We start from the raw sequence: 20,500 nt of genomic DNA, 5'->3' as shown, positions 1-20,500 counted from the left end.
TCCGTCAAGTGGGAGTGTGGATTGGCAAGGCTGGAAGAGAGAATGAAAGGGGTTTTCACAAGAAACGTGTGTATATTGTTCTATTCTATTGTTGACACTTAAGCATTATACATGACACTGATTATTTTTGACCAAAATGTGAATTTCTGTTCATATAATTTCTGGGATACTTTTTTTCTTCCCATCACTCACAGCCGATCATATCAACATTTTATGGTGCTTTCAACACAACCGGAAACTCGGAAAAAAGGAGATCAAATCAGGAGGTCGGTGGTCCTCAGGTAAGAACGTCGGAGCTCTAGAAAGATGCCCGAGTTCCCGACTTGGAATTCGGGTATAATGACTGTTCAAAACGATTTTTCCCAGATGGAACTCGTTTTTTTCCGAGTTCCCAGCTGTCTTGAACACAATGAAGTCGAAAGTCGGAGATTTCCGAGTTTCCAGTTGTTTTGAATGCGGCATTATTGTCTTCCACTGACGTCATGAGCCCAGCTAGCCTATCTTCATACTGTACGGTCTTGATCGGTTGCGGTGCATGTGTCGAGCTCTGATGATAAAGACATAGAAAATATTCATGTAAAGGACTGTGTTAAATATTTAGAATACATCTGTCAGAAAACCACTTAGTCAGACAACATTTGAATTTCTCTCCTAAAATTAAGAAAACCAAAAATATATTCAATAATTGGCTACAGAGATCTTTCTATACTTGGGAGAGTACTTCTGTCCAAGGCAGAGGGACTGCCTCGTTTTGTGTACCCCTCATTATCATTATGTGTAAATCCTGCTACTTGTAAAGAGATGAATAAGACCTTTCTTGACTTCATCTGGAAAAATAAGTCTCACAAACTAAAAAAGTCAGTCCTTTCTAACAAAAGAGCTGAAGGCGGTCTAGAAGTGTTGGATTTTGTTGACATAAATAACACTTTCAAGATAAACTGGTTGAAAAGATGTTTGATCAATACTGATTCGATATGGTATTTCATTCCAAATAATGTGTTTAATAAGTTGGGAGGTCTTCAATTTTTACTGAAATGTAATTATATTCCTGAAAGATTACCTGCTAAATTGGCTAGGTTTCACCAACAAGCTTTAATGGCCAGGAAAATATGTTTCCTGCACAATTTTTCCCCACATAAAGCTCTTTTGTGGAATAATTCAGACATAACTGGGTGAACAATTTATAACATTGAAAGATACCTTTCAGAGAGTTTATTTCTGTGGTCAAAGCCGTTCCCAGTGGTCTAATCTTAGTTTTGGTAATGATCACAAAGTTTATCCAGAACTCAGATTGGAAGGCGTGGGCTTACTTGAGAAATCTTGTTGTAATAAATATATAACACAAATTCTTCATTCACGAAACCAACTCACACAGAGAGGAAAGTTTTTCTGGAACATGCTTATTCCTGACATTGTATGGAAAAATGCAATCTTAAGCCCTTACAAATATTGTATACCAAACAAAGTTAAGGAAGTGCACTTCAAAATTTTACATAAGATATATCCATGTAATTCTATGATATCCAAATTTGTGGCAATTGATGATATCTGCGTTTTCTGTGAAAAAGAAGGTGTCTCACTTGTTCTTTGAATGTAAATTTGTGTCCGAATTTTGGGAAAACCTTGCAAAATACTTATTTACCATTATGAACACAACCTATGTTTTTGACATGAAATATATAATATGTTACTATTGCAATGATAACAAGACCACTGAAATGATTGTGATTTTTTTTATTCTTGTTGCCAAATTACTTCATACACAAACAAAAATTCCAAAATTCTATACCAATTTTTTTTTATTTTTTTTATTGAATTTAACTACTTTATGAAAACATTAACCCTAGTGAACAATAACAAGAATAACATTTTCCTAAATAATTATAGATTTCCAAGATGGCGTAGCAGTCAGACGTCTTTGTCTTTGTCCTTGTCCTGTCGTGTCCCTTGTATATATCTCTTTACATCTTTTTCTTCGCATATCTTTTAAAATATTTTCCTAAACCTCAACTTCTAAATACTCTCCTGTAACCCGCCTCACCCAATGTGGCGTGGATCTGTTTTTTCTCTCTAAAGTATTTCTATTTACTTCGGATCTGGAATCCCTCAACTGAAGCTAGCCAGCTAACTACCTACCAGCTATCAGTCAGCAAACCATTGCTAGCGGTCATCAGATAACCTTTAGCTCGGAAAACTCTTGCCAGTTTGAACAATGTGACTCAAACCAGAGCATAACGGACCTATTATTATTATTATTATTTATGTATTCCCCATATCCTCGGATTCCTATCGCAAACTCTGAACATTTTCATCTGGATCTTCGCAACTAGCTAACCGCAATCCCGGATGACTACTCCTGGCTAGCGTTTCCATCCCGGAGCAAGCACCAATTAGCCTGAAGCTAGCCCAGCCAGGGCTCCTGCGCTACCACCGAAGCCCACTCCTGGGCTACAATATCCGGACCCCTTCTACTGCCGGTACGGGGCACGGAACCCCGCCGATCCTCTACGACTGGAATACCGACATAATCTGCCCGAGGATTCCAACAGGCCCCTCAGGTGTGACGTCCGCTGAAGGCCTACTAGCTACCTAGAGCTACTTGGAACCCTACTAATTCCACGACTGGTCTATCGATGTCACCGCACGAAGAGGCAAAAACAGACTTACCCCCATCGCGACGTCCCCCAAAGGCTAACTTGCTAGCCCCAGTCTGTTAACTGCTAGCTTGCTTGCCCCAGTCTGCTAACTGCTAGCCCCGGTCTGCCAACTGCTTGCTTGCTAACCTGGTCTGCTAACTGCTAGCTTGCCAGCCCCGGTCTGCTAACTGCTAGCTTGTTTAGCCCCGGCCTACTAACTGTTAGCATCGGCCTGCTAACTGTCTGAATCGCCGTGTCCCCAGTCAGCCCAACCACTCACTGGATCCATATGTTCACTTGGCTACGCATGCCTCTCTCTAATATCAATATGCCTCGTCCATTACTGTCCTGGTTAGTGATTACTGTCTTATTTCACTGTAGAGCCTCTAGCCCTGCTCAATATGCCTTAACCAACCATGTTGTTCCACCTCCTACATATGCGATGACATCACCTGGTTTAAACGTCTCTAGAGACTATATCTCTCTCATTATTACTCAATGCCTAGGTTTACCTCCAATGTACTCACATCCTACCTTACCTTTGTCTTTACACTACGCCTTGAATCTATGCTATCGTGCCCAGAAACCTGCTCCTTTTACTCTCTGTTCCGAACGTGCTAGACGGCCAGTTTGTATAGCCTTTAGCCGTACCCTTATCCTACTTCTCCTCTGTTCCTCTGGTGATGTGGAGGTTAATCCAGGTCCTGCAGTGCCTAGCTCCACTCCCACTCCCCAGGTGCTCTCATTTGTTGACTTCTGTAACTGTAAAAGCCTTGGTATCATGCATGTTAACATTAGAAGCCTACTCCCTAAGTTTGTTTTACTCACTGCTTTAGCACACTCTGCCAACCCGGATGTCTTAGCCGTGTCTGAATCCTGGCTTAGGAAAACCACCAAAAACCCTGAAATCTCCATCGCTAACTATAACATTTTCCGCCAAGATAGAACTGCCAAAGGGGCGGTGTTGCAATCTACTGCAAATGTAACAGTGTAGGTTCCGTACCCAAACAATTCGAGCTTCTACTTCTAAAAATTCACCTTTCCAGAAACATGTCTCTCACTGTTGCCGCTCGCTATAGACCTCCCTCTGCCCCCAGCTGTGCCCTCGATACCATATGTGAATTGATTGCTCCCCATCTATCTTCTGAGCTCGTGCTACTAGGTGACCTAAACTGGGACATGCTTAACACCCCGGCCATCCTACAATCTAAGCTTGATGCCCTCAATCTCACACAAATGATCAATGAACCTACCAGGTACAACCCCAAAACCGTAAACACGGGCACCCTCATAGATGTCATCCTAACTAACTCGCCCTCCAAATACACCTCTGCTGTTTTCAATGAAGATCTCAGCGATCACTGCCTCATTACCTGCATCCGTAATGGGTCTGTGACCAAACGACCACCCCTCATCACTGTCAAACACTCCCTAAAACACTTCTGTGAGCAGGCCTTTCTAATCGACCTGGCAGGGGTATCCTGGAATGACATTGACCTCATCCCGTCAGTAGATGATGCCTGGCTATTCTTTAAAAGTGCCTTCCTCATCATCTTAAATAAGCATGCCCCACTCAAAAAATGTAGAACTAGGAATAGATATAGTCCTTGGTTCACTCCAGACCTGTCTGCCCTTGACCAGCACAAAAAACATCCTGTGGCGTTTTGCATTAGCATCGAATAGCCCCCGTGATATGCAACCTTTCAGGGAAGTTAGGAACAAATATACACAGGCAGTTAGAAAAGCTAAGGCTAGCTTTTTCAAGCAGAAATTTGCATCCTGTAGTACTAACTCAAAAAAGTTCTGGGACACTGTAAAGTCCATGGAGAATAAGAGCACCTCCTCCCAGCTGCCCACTGCTCTGAGGCTAGGAAACACTGTTACCACCGATTAATCCACTATAATTGAGAATTTCAATAAGCATTTCTCTACGGCTGGCCATGATTTCCACCTGGCTACCCCTGCCCCGGTCAACTGCCCGGCACCCTCCACAGCAACCTGCCAAAGCCCCCACCATTTCTCCTTCACCCAAATCCAGATAGCTGATGTTCTAAAAGAGCTGCAAAATCTGGACCCATACAAATCAGCCGGGTTAGACAATCTGGACCCTCTCTTTCTAAAATTATCTGCCGAAATTGTTGCAACCCCTATTACTAGCCTGTTCAACCTCTTTTTTGTATCGTCTGAGATTTCCAAAGATTGGAAAGCTGCCGCGGTCATCCCCCTCTTCAAACGGGGTGACACTCTAGAACCTAACTGCTACAGACCTATATCTATCCTACCCTGTCTTTCTAAGGTCTTTGAAAGCCAAGTTAACAAACAGATTACCGACCATTTCGAATCCCACCGTACCTTCTCCGCTATGCAATCTGGTTTCAGAGCTGGTCATGGGTGCACCTCAGCCATGGTCAAGGTCCTAAACGACATCATAACCGCCATCGATAAGAGACATTACTGTGCAGCCGTATTCATCGACCTGGCCAAGGCTTTCGACTGTCAATCACCACATTCTTATTGGCAGACTCGACAGCCTTGGTTTCTCAAATGATTGCCTCACCTGGTTTACCAACTACTTCTCTGATAGAGTTCAGTGTGTCAAATCGGCGGGCCTGTTGTCCGGACTTCTGGCAGTCTCTATGGGTGTGCCACAGGGTTCAATTCTCGGGCCGACTCTCTTCTCTGTATACATCAATGATGTTGCTCTTGCTGCTGGTGATTCTCTGATCCACCTCTATGCAGGCGACACCATTCTGTATACTTCTGGCCCCTCTTTGGACACTGTGTTAACTAACCTCCAGACGAGCTTCAATGCCATACAACTCTCCTTCTGTGGCCTCCAACTGCTCTTAAACGCAAGTAAAACTAAATGCATGCTATTCAATCGATCACTGCCCGCACCTGCTCGCCCGTCCAGCATCAATACTCTGGACGGCTCTGACTTAGAATACGTGGACAACTACAAATACCTGGTTGTCTGGTTAGACTGTAAACTCTCCTTCCAGACTCACATTAAGCATCTCCAATCCAAAATTAATACAGTATCGGCTTCCTATATCGCAACAAAGCATCCTTCACTCATGCTGCCAAACATACCCTCGTAAAACTGACCATCCTACCGATCCTCGACTTCGGTGATGTCATCTATAAAATAGCCTCCCACACTCTACTCAACAAACTGGATGCAGTCTATCACAGTGCCATCCGTTTTGTCACCGAAGCCCCATACACTACCCACCATTGCGACCTGTACGCTCTCGTTGGTTGGCCCTCGCTTCATACTCGTTGCCAAACCCACTGGCGACAGGTTAACTACAAGTCTCTGCTAGGTAAAGCCCCGCCTTATCTCAGCTCACTGGTCACCATAGCAGCACCCACTCGTAGCACGCGCTCCAGCAGGTATATCTCACTGGTCACCCCCTAAGCCAATTCCTCCTTTGGTCTGAAGCTGGAGACTCATATCTCCCTCACTAGCTTTAAGCACCAGCGGTCAGAGCAGCTCACAGATCACTGCACCTGTACATAGCCCATCTGTAAACAGCCCATATATCTACCTACCTCATCCCCATTCTGTATTTATTTATCTTGCTCCTTTGCACCCCAGTATCTCTGCTTGCACATTCATCTTCTGCACATCTACCATTCCAGTGTTTAATTGCTATATTGTAATTACTTCGCCACCATGGCCTATTTATTGCCTTAACTTACCTCAATTGCACTCACTGTATATAGACTTTTTTTTCTTCTTTTGTTCTACTGTATTATTGACTGTATGTTTTGTTTATTCCATGTGTAACTGTGTTGTTGTATGTGTCGAATTGCTATGCTTTATCTTGGCCAGGTCGCAGTTGCAAATGAGAACTTGTTCTCAACTAGCCTACCTGGTTAAATAAAGGTTAAATCTTTTTTTTTTTTTTATTACAATAAGATTTTTTCAGAGTGATTACAATTGCACTAGAATTGTTTATTTTTTATATATTTTTCGTTTGTTTCAGTATTTTCTCGTTAATACCTGCATTCTGTTTTGTATGATGTACGAATGTAAATTGTTGATCTGCTGCCTAGTGTGCATGTGTAGTAATCCTAGTAAGAAAAGTGGCAGCAATCATGAAACCATAGTTTCTAAACCCAGAGGCACAACATCGCGAGACTTCCGGGAACGCTTGCGAAGCAGGCCAATCAGACCAGGCTAGAGTTTGGGAAGTCAATGAGAGAAGTTGAAAAAGTATTCCTTTTAGTTGTTAATTTTCTTGAAATCTAAAGGCTCAACCTAGATTTGAGCCATTGTCTTAAGTAATTGAACATGTTATTACTCCAACCTCGTGAAAGTGATATACTGACACGTTTTCATTTGCCAAAAACATTATATTGAAGGAGTGCCTTTGATTTGATGACTATTAAAAAAAAAAGTATATGTTTTACCTTTATTTAACTAGGCAAGTCAGTTAAGAACAAATTCTTATTTACAATGACGGGCTACACCAGTCAAACCCTAACCAGGACGCTGGGCCAATTGTGCGCCGCCCTATGGGAGTAAAAGGCACGCAGATGTCTAATTCGGTGCGAGACTACCTTTACAGGCTGACTACACCGCTCGCGTCGCGTGTGCGAGCGTTGCAAAATAAATTTTGAAATCTATATTATTCAAATATTGCACCCACACTGCTCGCGCATGCCAACGAATAGAAGTCAGTTCTATTTCTGACCCAGATCGCACTGCAGGTCCTGCCTCTCCCATCTCTTCATTGGTTTATAGAATCAGGTACCCACGTGCCATCTCCTCATTGGTTCTACCCATGTGGGTAACTGAAAGACGAATGAGGTCGGTGGCGGTAATGCATCTAATTTATGATAGTTGCCAATCGCAATATAAAGTCAAGAGAAGAAAAAGGCTAGAAGGAGGAGAGATGACTAGAAACGATTCAGTTGACCGTTTTATGTGTGGATTCATTGTTGGAGTAGAGGATTTTGTACATTTCAGGTAAAATAACAACTCAATGTTTATATCCCAGGACAAATTAGCTAGCAAACTAGCTAAATAGGACAAATTAGCTAGCAAGTGCAAGCTAGCTAAATTTCCATAAATGTTTAATGCTTTTCGACCTGTCCCCAAATTAATGTAATTGGTTCAGAGTTTGTTTTGATATTTTAACCTGCATGTTGTGATCGTGTTTGGTGTGGGGGGACAAAATACATTTATACACGATGGCGCACACACGCAACCGGTTTGGGTTCCGTGTTAGACCAAATGACGTGTTTCCGCGCATGTGTTTAGCTAGCCAACGTCGCCATGACGTCAACTACAAGCGTGATCGGGGATTTCTATTGGAGAAGCAGTTTCTGCCTATCTTCATACTGTACTGTATTTGACGAAACGGGCAATTTATGCTTGATCCGAAAATGAGGTCGGAGGCGCTATATAGATTGTGTGACGCAATTCCGAAGCCTCTGGAGGCACACAGAGGCCAAGTTGAGCTCAGTACCACATCGCCATGCGCCTCTAAAAATGTGTACCAATGATGAGGGCCCCCAATTGGTTGATGGTAGGCGCGGGCGGGAAGTCCTGTATAAACACAAACTCACTTCCTTGACAACTTCCTTCAGAACTGCTCTGCAATGCTCAGAGAAGCACAAGAAGTATGAATGCCCTGACTTCTGCAGAGGCCATATCACAGTAAATGCTGCAAGGCCAATGCAGAAGTTGGATTGACTGTGCAGCGCCTTTAAGGTGAGAAGGTTACATTAAAAACAATGGTCGGCCATCTTGGACGCAGTCTCCAGTTATTTTATATCTCAATGAGTAAAAGCCAATTTATGCTTGATCCGCAAATGTGGTCGGAGGCTCGTATGGAGGGTGTGATGCAATTGCAGAGCCTCCAGAGGCATGCAGAGGCCAAACAACGCTCCGTACTGCATCGCTGTGCACCTCTCAAATTTTGTAACAATGCGGAGGGCTCCGTATAGCTCCGCATTGACATGAGAATTCTGTTCGTTGACTACAGCTCAGCGTTCAACACCATAGTGCCCTCAAAGCTCATCACTAAGCTAAGGACCCTGGGACTAAACACCTCCCTCTGCAACTGGATCCTGGACTTCCTGACACACCGCCCCCAGGTGGTAAGGGTAGGCAACAACACATATGCCACACTGATCCTCAACACGGGGCCCCTCAGGGGTGCATGCGTGCTTAGTCCCCCATGACTGCATGGCCAAGCACGACTCCAAGACCATCATTATCTTTGCCGAAGACACAACGGTGGTAGGCCTGATCACCGACAACGATGAGACAGCCTATAGGGAGGAGGTCAGCGACCTGCCATTGTGGTGCCAGGACAACAACCTCTCCCTCAACGTGCTCAAGACAAAGAAGATGATCGTGGACTACAACTACAGCTGTTGTGGAGCAGGTTGAGAGCTTCAAGTTCCTTGGTGTCCACATCACCAACCAACTATCATGGTCCAAACACCCCAAGACAGTCGTGAAGAGGGCACAACAACGCCTATTCCCCCTCAGGAGACTGAAAAGATTTGGCATGGTTCCTCAGATCCTCAAAAAGTTCTGCACCATCGAGAGCATCCTGACTGGTTGCATCACCGCCTGGTATGGCAACTGCTCGGCCTCCAACCGCAAGGCGCTACAGAGGGTAGTGCGTACGGCCCAGCTTCCTGCCATCCAGGACCTCTATACTAGGCAGTGTCAGAGGAAGGCCCTAAAAATTGCCCAAGACTCCAGCCACCCTAGTCATAGACTGTTCTCTCTGCTACCGCACAGCAAGTGGTACTGGAGCGCCAAGTCTAGGTGCAAAAGGCTTCTTAACAGCTTCTACCCCCTAGCCATAAGACTGCTGAACAGCTAATCAAATGGCTACCCAGAATATTTGCATTAACCCCCCCACACTTTTTTTTTACACTGCTGCTACTCGCTGTTTATTATCAATGCATAGTCACTTTACCCCTAGCTACATGTACATATTACCTCAATTACCTCAACTAACCTGTACCTCCGCACATTTTCTCAGTACCGATACCCACTATATATAGCCTCGTTATTGTTATTTTATTGTTGCTCTTTTAATTTTTACTTTAGTTTATTTAGTAGATATTTTTCTTAACTGCGTTGTTGGTTAAGGGCTTGTAAATAAGTATTTCACGGTATGGTCTACACCTGATGTATTCGGCGCATATGACAAATGCAATTTGATTTGATTTGATTGGTTGATGATAGGTGGGGGCGGTAGGTCCTGTATAAACAGAAACTCACTTCCTTGACAACTTCCTTCACAACAGCTCTGCTCTGCTCCGTGAAAAGCAAGAAGTTGGAATGCCCTGACTTCTGCAGAGGCCATATCACAATAAATGCTGTAGGGCTACTGTAGACATTGGACTGACCATGCAGAGCCTTTTAGGTGGTGGAGACCAACCAGAAACTGAAGAGGAAGCGAGACACCCCACTCCATTTTTTCTGGTTACATTACAGTCAATTAATTAAGCAGACCAGATCCAGCTGCTATTGCTTTGGTGTCTATGAGAGAATCTCCCTGTTAAGAAGACCAGAACTGACCTTTTTTAAATGGTAATCGGCCTGAGTGAACTATCTTTATTTATTCACCATCTTTGGACCAACTACAGCACTGCTCAATTCCCTGCTATTTCGCCAATGCAGGCGGTGGGCACGTTCCACAGCTAATAAGCCGAGGCGAGGCAACAACCAATGGTTGCGTGCCACGTCATTGACTGACAAAGTGCTGTAACGTGGTTAGCTGATACATAAAATACCTATCCAGGCAAAGATCTGTCAGGTGTCAGCAAGGTCTAAGAATAGGAACGCATCCGGTGACTCTACTTCAGTCAGAAGCGTCATTTTTTGGGGCGCTGGGACACTTTCTTCAGCTATGAACCCAGCATGAACCGGCACAGTTCGCCCATTGGTTGTTGCGTGACGTCGCTTCACCTGAGCAGAGGGAGCGCCCCTAGCCTCGCAAGCCTCGCAAGCCGCCTGAGCTCACTGAACTTACATGGATATCAGTGTAGCTCTAACAGAGATAGGGTGCGTTCCTCTGCCCAGGCATTGCTGACGCATGCCAGATCTTACAACACCTGGATAGGTATTGTAAGTATCAGCTAGCCACATCATGTTATTTGCCGTGTTCGCGTGCTAGTCAGAACTAGAAAATGTGTAAATGTCCGACTTGCCAACTGGTTGAACATGGCACGTGTATAACTACAACCAGTTAGCAAGTCTGACATTTCAGAGTTTCCTAGTTCCGACTTGCATGTGAACACGGCAATAGTAATCTGTCAGTCGATAACGTGGCACGCAACCATTGGTTGATGTATGCAACGTCTGAGCAGGGGAATCTGACCATACTCTATATAATGATGAGATGGTCTTGTCTCCACCCTAACAATGGGAGTCGTTGTTGCAAAGGCGGAAAAGGCAGGTGGGAGGAGGTGAGATCAGGTGGGAACATTCTAGCCAATGAGAGGCCAGATATGCGTGTGAACCAACAACTCCGATATAAAATCGTTTTTCTTGAAAAAACGAAAAGAATAGTTGCCGAGATGCCACGTGCGTCTAACCTGGGTACCAGTCTCTTTAGCTAATCCATTCCCTGTACTCCATGTCATGTGCCAAAGCAATAACAAGGAGTGTAATGTTAGCTTAAGAGACTGGTACTCAGACTAACACACATCCACTTATATCAGTATATTCGTAACAACCTAAACATTACGAAACCTCTATTCGATCAAATAAGCCTCACTCAGCAAATTAGCAATACAAATTTCAGTTGACCAAATCCGGCACTCTATCATAGACCTCCGTCCCCACTTGTTCTGCATAGGCAGATTTTGACGGGAGTGGAGCCTCTCACTTTGCCTTTTCCTCTCTGGCGGTAATCAGTCTGCTAATTACGAGGCTACTGAGCTCCCTCTATGCCTGAATAGGGTGATTGAGTCAGTATACTTAGCCTAGTTTCAGGATTGAGAGCCCTCACCATCCCCACTCTTGAGATAGGGTTAATTAGTTCATAGGTTAAACCCCCACAGTTTAAATCACAAGTAATCTGAAATGGATAGTCACTGAGGTTGGACTGGACAGTGACATGAACAGGCTCTGAATAAAACCACAATACAATGTCAGAACATGTTTTATTAAGAGTACAAATTAAATGTATCAATTAGATATAGGCATCAACAAGGTTATACAATAAATATACATTCCTTTTGAATTTTGAAATTCTATAATTTTAAAGAAGGCTCTGTCTATTGTACTATACAGTTCATAAAGGCAGGGCATACAAGGAGTGAGTATGCCAAAACTGAGCAAAATAGAAGCAAAACAGAGATAGCATAATGTACACTGATTGGACAAAATATTATGAACACCTGCTCTTTCCATGACAGACTGACTAGGTTAATCCAGGTGAAAGCTATGATCCCTTATTGATGTCACTTGTTAAATCCACTTCAATCGGTGTAGATAAAGGGGAGGAGACAGGTTAAAGAAGGATTTTTAAACCTTGAGACAATTGAGACAGGGATTGTGTATGTGTGCCATTCAGAGACTGAATGGGCAAGATAAAATATTTAAGTGCCTTTGAATGGGGTATGGTAGTAGGTGCCAGGCTCACTGGTTTGTGTCGAGAACTGCTACACTGCTGGGTATTTCACACACAACAGTTTCCCGTGTGTATCAAGAATGGTTCACCACCCAAAGGATATCCAGCCAACTTGACATAACTGTGGGAAGCATTGGAGTCAACATGGCCCAGCATCCCTGTGGAACGCTTCGTGGGGCCGAGGTGTGCAACTCAATATTAGGAAGGAGTTCTTAATATTTTGTACACTCAGTGTATAATCAATTGGTGGGACATATTGTCCTCCAGAGGGCAGTAATTGTACTGTAATAGACGGTAGTGAAATTAACATCTTCACTGTTGTGATGTGATGCAATGTGCTTTTTGAATGAACTGTGTGATCACCTTGACCACAGTGGTATCCTTCCAATTATTATTTTAATATTACAATCATACCTTTAATGAACAGATTTACCAGTCAGTAGTAGCCTATGACATGTTGGCCTACTCTGGATTTACCAATCTAATGTAACATCTTGAGAAAACAACACAGGAGACAATTCTAATCAAATGTAGGATATCTGTCTGAACCACAATTGATTATTTTAGACATCTTTTGTGCCTGTTTGCAGGTAAGAGAAATAGCCTTTCCTCGAACTAACTCTAGGTGGCAACAGTTAGTCAGGGACAGTTTCTAGATTTTATCTGGGACTCACCCCAAATATTATTTGCTCTGATCAGTTCTTAATGGGTTCGATGTATAGGTTAGTAAATGTAAGTCACTGTGGATAAGAGCGTCTGTTAAATGACAAAATATGTAAATGTTAATCCCAGCATTGCTCATCAAGAGTAATACAGTGACTGAAGATATGTCAGCAATAAGTGAAAAAAAGTGACAAAGAGCACCCTAAACAGAGCATTGACAGTCAATATTGAGGTACTCTGTAAACAATATTTGAAATAGCCCACTCTGGACCGTTGCACCAAAAGCAGTCAGAGGCCTTGGACTCCCTCTTTTTGATAAGAGGACATAGTTAAAGGGTAAATTGTTGTACAGATATTTACTTTCAGATTAAACTCGTTTAAGAACATTGTCTGGCACAAGTGCAGTGTACATCATAGATGTTTGTTAATGCTACATTTATGTTCTGGTTAACACTGACAAAATATTTTCAGGAAGTGCATTGTTATTTTTTCAGTCTACTATTAATATTTTTCCTGTATCAAAATAGGTACAGATATAAAAGAACCCCAATGAAAACAGAATATGTGCAAAGAGAACCACCTGTAACCATAGAGAAAGTGTTCTCCCATTATATTACTGTAAAAAGACAATGAAAATACAGATATTACAATTAATAGAAGTATAATTCCCATCAACCACCACAGATAGGCTATTAATTGGCGTGACATAATCATTAAAAGATGTTAACAACTCCTGTAGTTGATCATCTTTGATGATTAGGTGCAAAGCTTGTATCATGCGGGTGATGTAAAGAGGTTCTGTGGTTATTTTCTCTGTCAGTGTTAAGTTAAGCAATGCATGCAGTCTTATTTCAAAACATGTCCTTAGGGGAAGCTGGAAACGGTGTCTAGCAGTCTTTAAAAATTCATGCTATTGATCTTACTGACTGAAATCCCCTCCAACAACAGTTTTTTCAATATCTGGTAAATAAGTCAACATCTGCTTCCAAAGAGAGCTACAGTTGTCCCACTGGTTAGATACCTTTTTCCAGATGAGTTATACCGGAAAGAAACCCAATTATTCACAAAGACCATATTCCATTAGGTAAAATCATTGTCCTGTCTTGTAACTTGACCAAACGAATACCTTAGACCTTAAATGGCAGCTCAGCACCTTCCAATGTTAGTGTGCTATCGACCTCTGTTGTTGTTTCTCTGTTTATCATATGACAGCATATGACAGTGGTATGGTAGCATATACATTTACAAACTAAGTAAAGCCCAGGGAAGTTTGTTTCTGTAGTGGTGGTTTTCAATACTTTCCAATATAATCAAGGAAGCGAGACACTTTTTTACCGAAATGTACATTTCATGAAAAATCCAGTAATAGATACATTTCTTGATCATGTTAAAACAACACAAGAGGCCTAAAGCTCTATTAAAAGTTGAATATATATCTAGTTCTACCCTTTTGAGTGTTTCCAACAAAGACAATATACAGAATATAATAAAATATGCAACAATTTTTTCTTCTTAAAATTGGTTAATGTATCATAATCCCGGAAATTGAGTTAAGATTCTGAGATCAACTCCTGGTATGGTAATATTAAACATAATCAAGTATACATTCTAGTTGAGACCAAAACAGGATTTTAGATGCAATACCAAAGTAGATTGATGTCAATGGGGCATAATTGTCTGTACTCTGCAACAATAAACACCTGAAAGATGTCAGTAGCTTATGAGTCAGATGAGATCAAGACATGCTTCTGGTAGTCTGTTATTTTCCCATTCGCTTCATTTGATCAGCTGTTGTCCAACTGACAAATGGCACCTGTTCATTTGGTCGAGGCTGGAGGAATTCTGCGCTTTAAAAATGAATATTGAAGACACAAGGTAAACATCCTTGGAGTATAGATTTGTATAGGAAAAACTGTATCTCCACACTACTGTCCATGCTGCTCCAACCGTGTTTTGGTCAGAGAGGGTTTTAAAGGGTTGTGATAAATGATGACATTATTGGCAAAATGGATTAAACAATTAACTATGTTTAGGTTTGGCAATCAATAGAAAATATATTTATTTCATCAGTTCCCTGCCCATGTCTTATGTAAGAAACAGTCATAGAGGATGAAATAAACAGCAGACGTGATAGAAAAACAAATATTACCTAAAACAAGTTGTAAATTGTATCCGATTTCAGCATTCAAACAGTTATTTTTCTCTTAAAGCCTGCATAAAACAGTCTTGTAACACAGCACATGTCTTTGGATTCAGAGGGAGCCATTGGGACTCTCCTGACTCCCATTGCTCTCTGGTGGTTGACTGATTTTGAGATGTGCCAATTGGTTGAGCTGGTGCTTGTTGCAGACTGGGATCTTGTTAGCCTGCAGGCTCATGGTGTGGCGTGAATACCAGTCCCGCTGGAACGCAGCCCTCACCTGTTCCACCAACGTTGAGTTCCTCTCCTTCAGCCCCTCTGCCTGACTGATCACCATGCCTGCTCCAGCGTTGAACATAAACTCATTCCCCACCCAGTCAAAGTTCCCTATGGGACAACAGACACCCGCCAAAAGCATTAATCAGAAATATAGATGAATAAGTACTAGCCAAAGAGTCAAACCACCACACAAGCAAACTAGTCAACCCACCTCACAAGTAAACTAATCAACCCACCTCACAAGCAAACTAATCAACCCACCAACCAGTGACAGACCAATAATTGAATAAACAAATCAATCATTCGTTCATTCGAAAAATACATATTAATCATCTGAAATTCATGGAAGTAAACTCGCCTATGTACACAGCACTATCTGTCACTATGAATCTGTTATGGTTGATTCCCTGTAGCGTGCCATCTCTCTGCTCCCTGGTGCTGAAGAACTTCTGCACAAAACACACAGAAGGACTGGCTTAGCAGTAGTGATGAATATGTTTTACACGATGTACAGTACATAAGGTTTGCAGGTACAGTAGAGATTATAATATAGGTATGATGTGCCTGAAAACATAGGCATGATGAATGATGTTATACAGTTTATATCCAGTTAATGAGGATCTAGGTGTATGGTGTCCAATAATGCATTGTAGGTGCACACTCACAGCCTCCAGTGAACAGTTGGGGAGCTCCATACACAAGGTCTTCAGGGACCACACAAAGTTAAAGGTCAGGGGGTGTGTCTGCTCCCAACAGCTTACTAACAGACGCACTTTGATGTTTCTCAGGATCAAGGCCTCCCGAAGCATCCCATCTATACCTGACCAGTATCTGCCCAGGTAACAAAGAGTTACAAACACTTATCTGTTTGGTAATGACTGGTAATTATACACACAGTTACACAGTTTTATCCTATCAGTTTCATTCTATCAGTTATCATTGTGTCGTTTAAATGGGCATGTGATACAATGCTTACAATAAGATTATCAGGTGCTGTCAGTATTAAAGATTGCTCACCTGTGAGAATTCCTGTTAGTGAGTGGCAGGTAGTCTGTAATGGATATATAGATGAACCTCTTGGCCTTTTGGATCACATAGGATATGGCGTCGAGGTCTCTGGTCCTGTCTTTAGGGCAGAAGACATCTGGAGAGCTCTGCCACAAGATGATAACAGACACTTAAAATCAGTGGAGAGTAGAGAACTGAGGCCCTCATGTCAATGCCAGGGCTATATACTGTAGATGCAATCAATCATTGTCATTGTCGTCATCATCATCACCACACCTCTTGGAACATATCTTTGTCACAGCCTCTCTAAGAGTAAAATTCTGATTTCTAAAGAGGCCATTAGTATTCGAACAGCAGCGTTACCTTCTCTCTACTTGTCCTCTCCCTAGAACCTATCTTGTGTCTATGTTCTTTTTTTCTTGATATGTCTCACCCCCCTCTCTGCGTGTAAGCAGAATGTGGGTGTGTGTGATGAGAACAATGACAGATCTCGGTTCACATGGATTGTTATCAATAGCTCCAATGATTAACGCTTCCCCTGCATTTCAGAAATGTTAATCGATATGAAGGGATGGGCAAGCCTCATTTATAGCGAGCCAACCACATGTTTTCTGTTGGAAGCAACGCCATCTTTCATCCAGTCAGCATACATAAAAAAATGAACTGATGAGTTATAGCGAGCTGTATAAGAATTTGCTTTTTTTCACTTAACCGTCACCTCTCTTGAAAGTTATTACAACTGTGGGAGGATGTTGCAAATAATTACAACATATTAGGACTAATGAAAAGGTTGGAGCCAAGAAAAGTCTTCGCTAGGCAAATAGTATCCATAAATATTGGCAATTTCTTATTGCTAGCAAGAAAAAAAACAGAATTCCTAATCTCAGAAAGGTATTAAGTAATCGAATATAAAGATGAGCTTGTCTCTCAGAATGATAAAAAAAACATTGATACATTTGTAATGGCATGACTTTTTCCCTGACTATGTAACCAGACATGGAAAAACTCAAGGCCCTTGTTATAAGGTCACATTGTCAGGACAAACTCCTGGCCTTAAGTATAAAGCCATGGGTGAGAATGTCACTCACAGAGAGAAAGACCTCAGCCTTGGTGTTGTTGAAGAGAAGTGGGAGGTTTTCATCTTTGTTCCACAGGGCACTCAGCCTCTTGGACCAGATGGACGGTATAAAGTCCTTATACTGCAGCTGCCAGTAGAGGTTGAATACCCTGTGCAGGTCCAGTGCCAGACAACTACAGTTGTAGATGATGATCCCCAGTTCTTTCATCTAAGAGACAACAAAGCAACAACACAGATGTTGTAAGATGTTAGTACATGCCCCCAGGAACTACACCCACACCCAACTTGACCCTTTCTCCACCCATCTCCTCTTCTTCTTCCTTCCCCATTTCTCCTTTACTTCCATTCCCACTCTGTCCTCTCCTTCCATCTCCTACTCCCCACACTTCAATTTACCCTTCTCCCTTGTTCTTGTCTCCCCTCCACAGCTCAGTGCTTCTAGCCCCTTCAGCCTTGACTCCCCCCCATCCTCTCCTGCCCTCTTCTGGCCCTGGACAAGGCAAATAGTCCTCCAGGCACTTAAAATCACCAGGCCTCTCCTATCCCCTCTCACAGCTGGGTTTTTCAAGTGATGCCCTTTTCAAGCAATGGTTTATTTCAGAGAAGTGCTAAAGATAGACAGGCTAGGTACAGTGAATGGGGTCACACTTTAATGAACCGTTGTACTTTTCCAGCTTTGAGCAGCACATGAAATAATGTCCACATTTCCTTTTTGTCCCTACTCAATTAATTCAGTTTTCTGCTAACTTTAAGGTTTCATTTGTTTACTATTCAGTATGTTTGTGCAACCTGAGCCAATTATTGTATGCTGTTCTCCTAGGGTAAATAGCACTGTTTGAATAAATATTTATTGCTGAGTCATTGGACAAATCACCAGAGAAGATGGCTGTACACAGTGGCCTCAACATACCTGTCAAATATCAGAACTAAAAATCAAACAGATTCTGTGTACACAGTTGGTTGGTAAAAGGGTTTACGTAATCAAGGTATGGAACATAGTCAAGATGAGGTGTACTCATAGGTGGTCTCATTGAATTGGGTAAAAATGTTACAGAAATATACACAGGTACAGTAGGTGAAATAATGTAGTGAATATACTAAGATACCGTGGATAGTGATCGCCAGTCCATGGTGGCACTGCCGATGTAGATGTGCTTCCTGTCCACCACCCAGAAAGAAGAGTGCAGGAAGCCTTTGGTCAGGGCTGTCATGTTAATGTAGTGCACCTCACCTACACAGGTGGGAAAAGACACAGAAAACGACAGAGATAGAAATCTCAACATTTGATGTATGTTAGTATTGTGTGTAAGATGGGAGTCATGATGTAACATCCCTCCTCGAGGTAAGTGTCAAGACTATATGAATACGCTGCAATAAAAGTAATTTCCACTATCAATAGTAATGATATACACAGTATTTTCTATAAAAAGTGGCAATATACAGTACCAATTAAAAGTTTGGACACACCTACGCGTTCAAGGGTTTTTCTTTATTTTGACTATTTTCTACATTGTAGAATAATAGTGAAGACATCAAAACTATGAAATAACACATTTGAAACATGTAATAACCAAAAAAGTGTTCAACAAATCACAATATATTTTATATTTGAGATTCTTCAAAGTAGCCACCCTTTGCCTTGATAACAGTTTTGTACACTCTTGGCATTCTCTCAACCAGCCTCACATGGAATGCTTTTCCAACAGTCTTGAAGGAGTCCCCACATATGCTGAGCACTTGTTGGCTGCTTTTCCTTCATGCTGCGGTCCAACTCATTCAAAACCATCTCAATTGAGTTGAGGTCGGGTGAATGTGGTCATCTGATGCAGCACTCCATCACTCTCCTCCTTGGTCGAAAAGCCTTTACACAGCCTGAAGCATTTATTTGGGATGCAATTTCTGACATTGCTAACTCTAATGAACTTATCCTCTGCAACAGAGGTAACTCTGGGTCTTCCTTGCCTGTGGCAGACCTCATGAGAGCAAGTTTCATCATAGCACTTGATGGTTTTTGCGACTGCACTTGAATAAACTTTAAAAGTTCTTGAAATTTTCCAGATTGACTGACCTTCATGTCTTAAAGTAATGATGGAATGTCATTTATCTTTACTTATTTGAGCTGTTCTTGCCATAATAGACTTGTTCTCAAAATAGTAAAAATAAAGAAAAATCCTGGAATGAGTTGGTTTGTCCAAACTTTTGACTGGTACTGTATATGGAAAGTAAATGTAGCTGTAACTCTGTTGTTGTGGGTTACAGCATGACTCACTCAGACGAGAAAGGCTCTTGAGCTCTACAGAGTCGATCATTCCACTAGCTATCTTCAAATTGACTCCCTTCTTCTTCAGCCCCTGCAGTCTTTGCAGCAAAGCCTGACCCTGTAAGCAAGAACACAATCAATAGCATCACCATAGGTCATCACATTCTGGTGTGTACTGGATGTGTTTTATAGGGGATGTTTAAAAAATTCCTAACATGGTAGGAAAATTACATACGGGCAGTGTCCAATTCTCCGAATCGTCATTCATTGATATACCCCTACACATGAGGATACACATTCAGGGATATACCCCTACACATGAGGATACACATTCAGGGATATACCCCTACACATGAGGATACACATTCAGGGATATACCCCTACACATGAGTATACACATTCAGGGATATACCCCTACACATGAGGATACACATTCAGGGATATACCCTTACACATGAGGATACACATTCAGGGATATACCCCTACACATGAGTATACACATTCAGGGATATACCCCTACACATGAGGATACACATTCAGGGATATGCTCCTACACATGAAGATACACATTCAGGGATATACCCCTAGACATGAGGATACACATTCAGGGATATACCCCTACACTTGAGGATACACATTCAGGGATATACCCCTACACATGAGGATACACATTCAGGGAGCATAAAGCATAGCCATGCTCTGAAATAACATATTACACTTTCAGGTCCCCAGTCCATTTTTAAACTGAGGTTTCATTTCAGTGGAGCACAGGAAACAATTGCTGCAGGCTAAAGCAATTCGTTTTGCATAGCCTGGAGG

General features: G+C 42.2%; 1 protein-coding gene across 1 annotated transcript in view; it reads right to left on the bottom strand.

Annotated features, from left to right (window-relative positions):
* Positions 1-11,766: 11,766 nt before the first annotated feature.
* The window catches only part of LOC106607954 (inactive phospholipase D5), a 60,635-nt gene continuing 51,901 nt past the window's right edge, over positions 11,767-20,500 (bottom strand). Inside the window, exons 4-9 of the mRNA XM_082976451.1 lie at positions 19,691-19,799; positions 18,528-18,652; positions 17,432-17,629; positions 16,353-16,489; positions 16,001-16,166; positions 11,767-15,784 (exon numbers count right to left, since the gene is read on the bottom strand). Of these exons, the coding sequence (XP_082832577.1) occupies positions 15,665-15,784; positions 16,001-16,166; positions 16,353-16,489; positions 17,432-17,629; positions 18,528-18,652; positions 19,691-19,799 (855 nt within the window). The 3' untranslated portion in view covers positions 11,767-15,664. The remainder of the gene's footprint in view (positions 15,785-16,000; positions 16,167-16,352; positions 16,490-17,431; positions 17,630-18,527; positions 18,653-19,690; positions 19,800-20,500) is intronic.

The sequence above is a fragment of the Salmo salar genome, chromosome 01 (assembly GCF_965601325.2).
Source record: "Salmo salar chromosome 01, fSalSal1, whole genome shotgun sequence".
Classification (NCBI taxonomy): Eukaryota; Metazoa; Chordata; class Actinopteri; order Salmoniformes; family Salmonidae; genus Salmo; species Salmo salar.
Note: the sequence above shows the minus strand (reverse complement) of the source record. Positions and strands in the feature narration are given on the sequence as shown.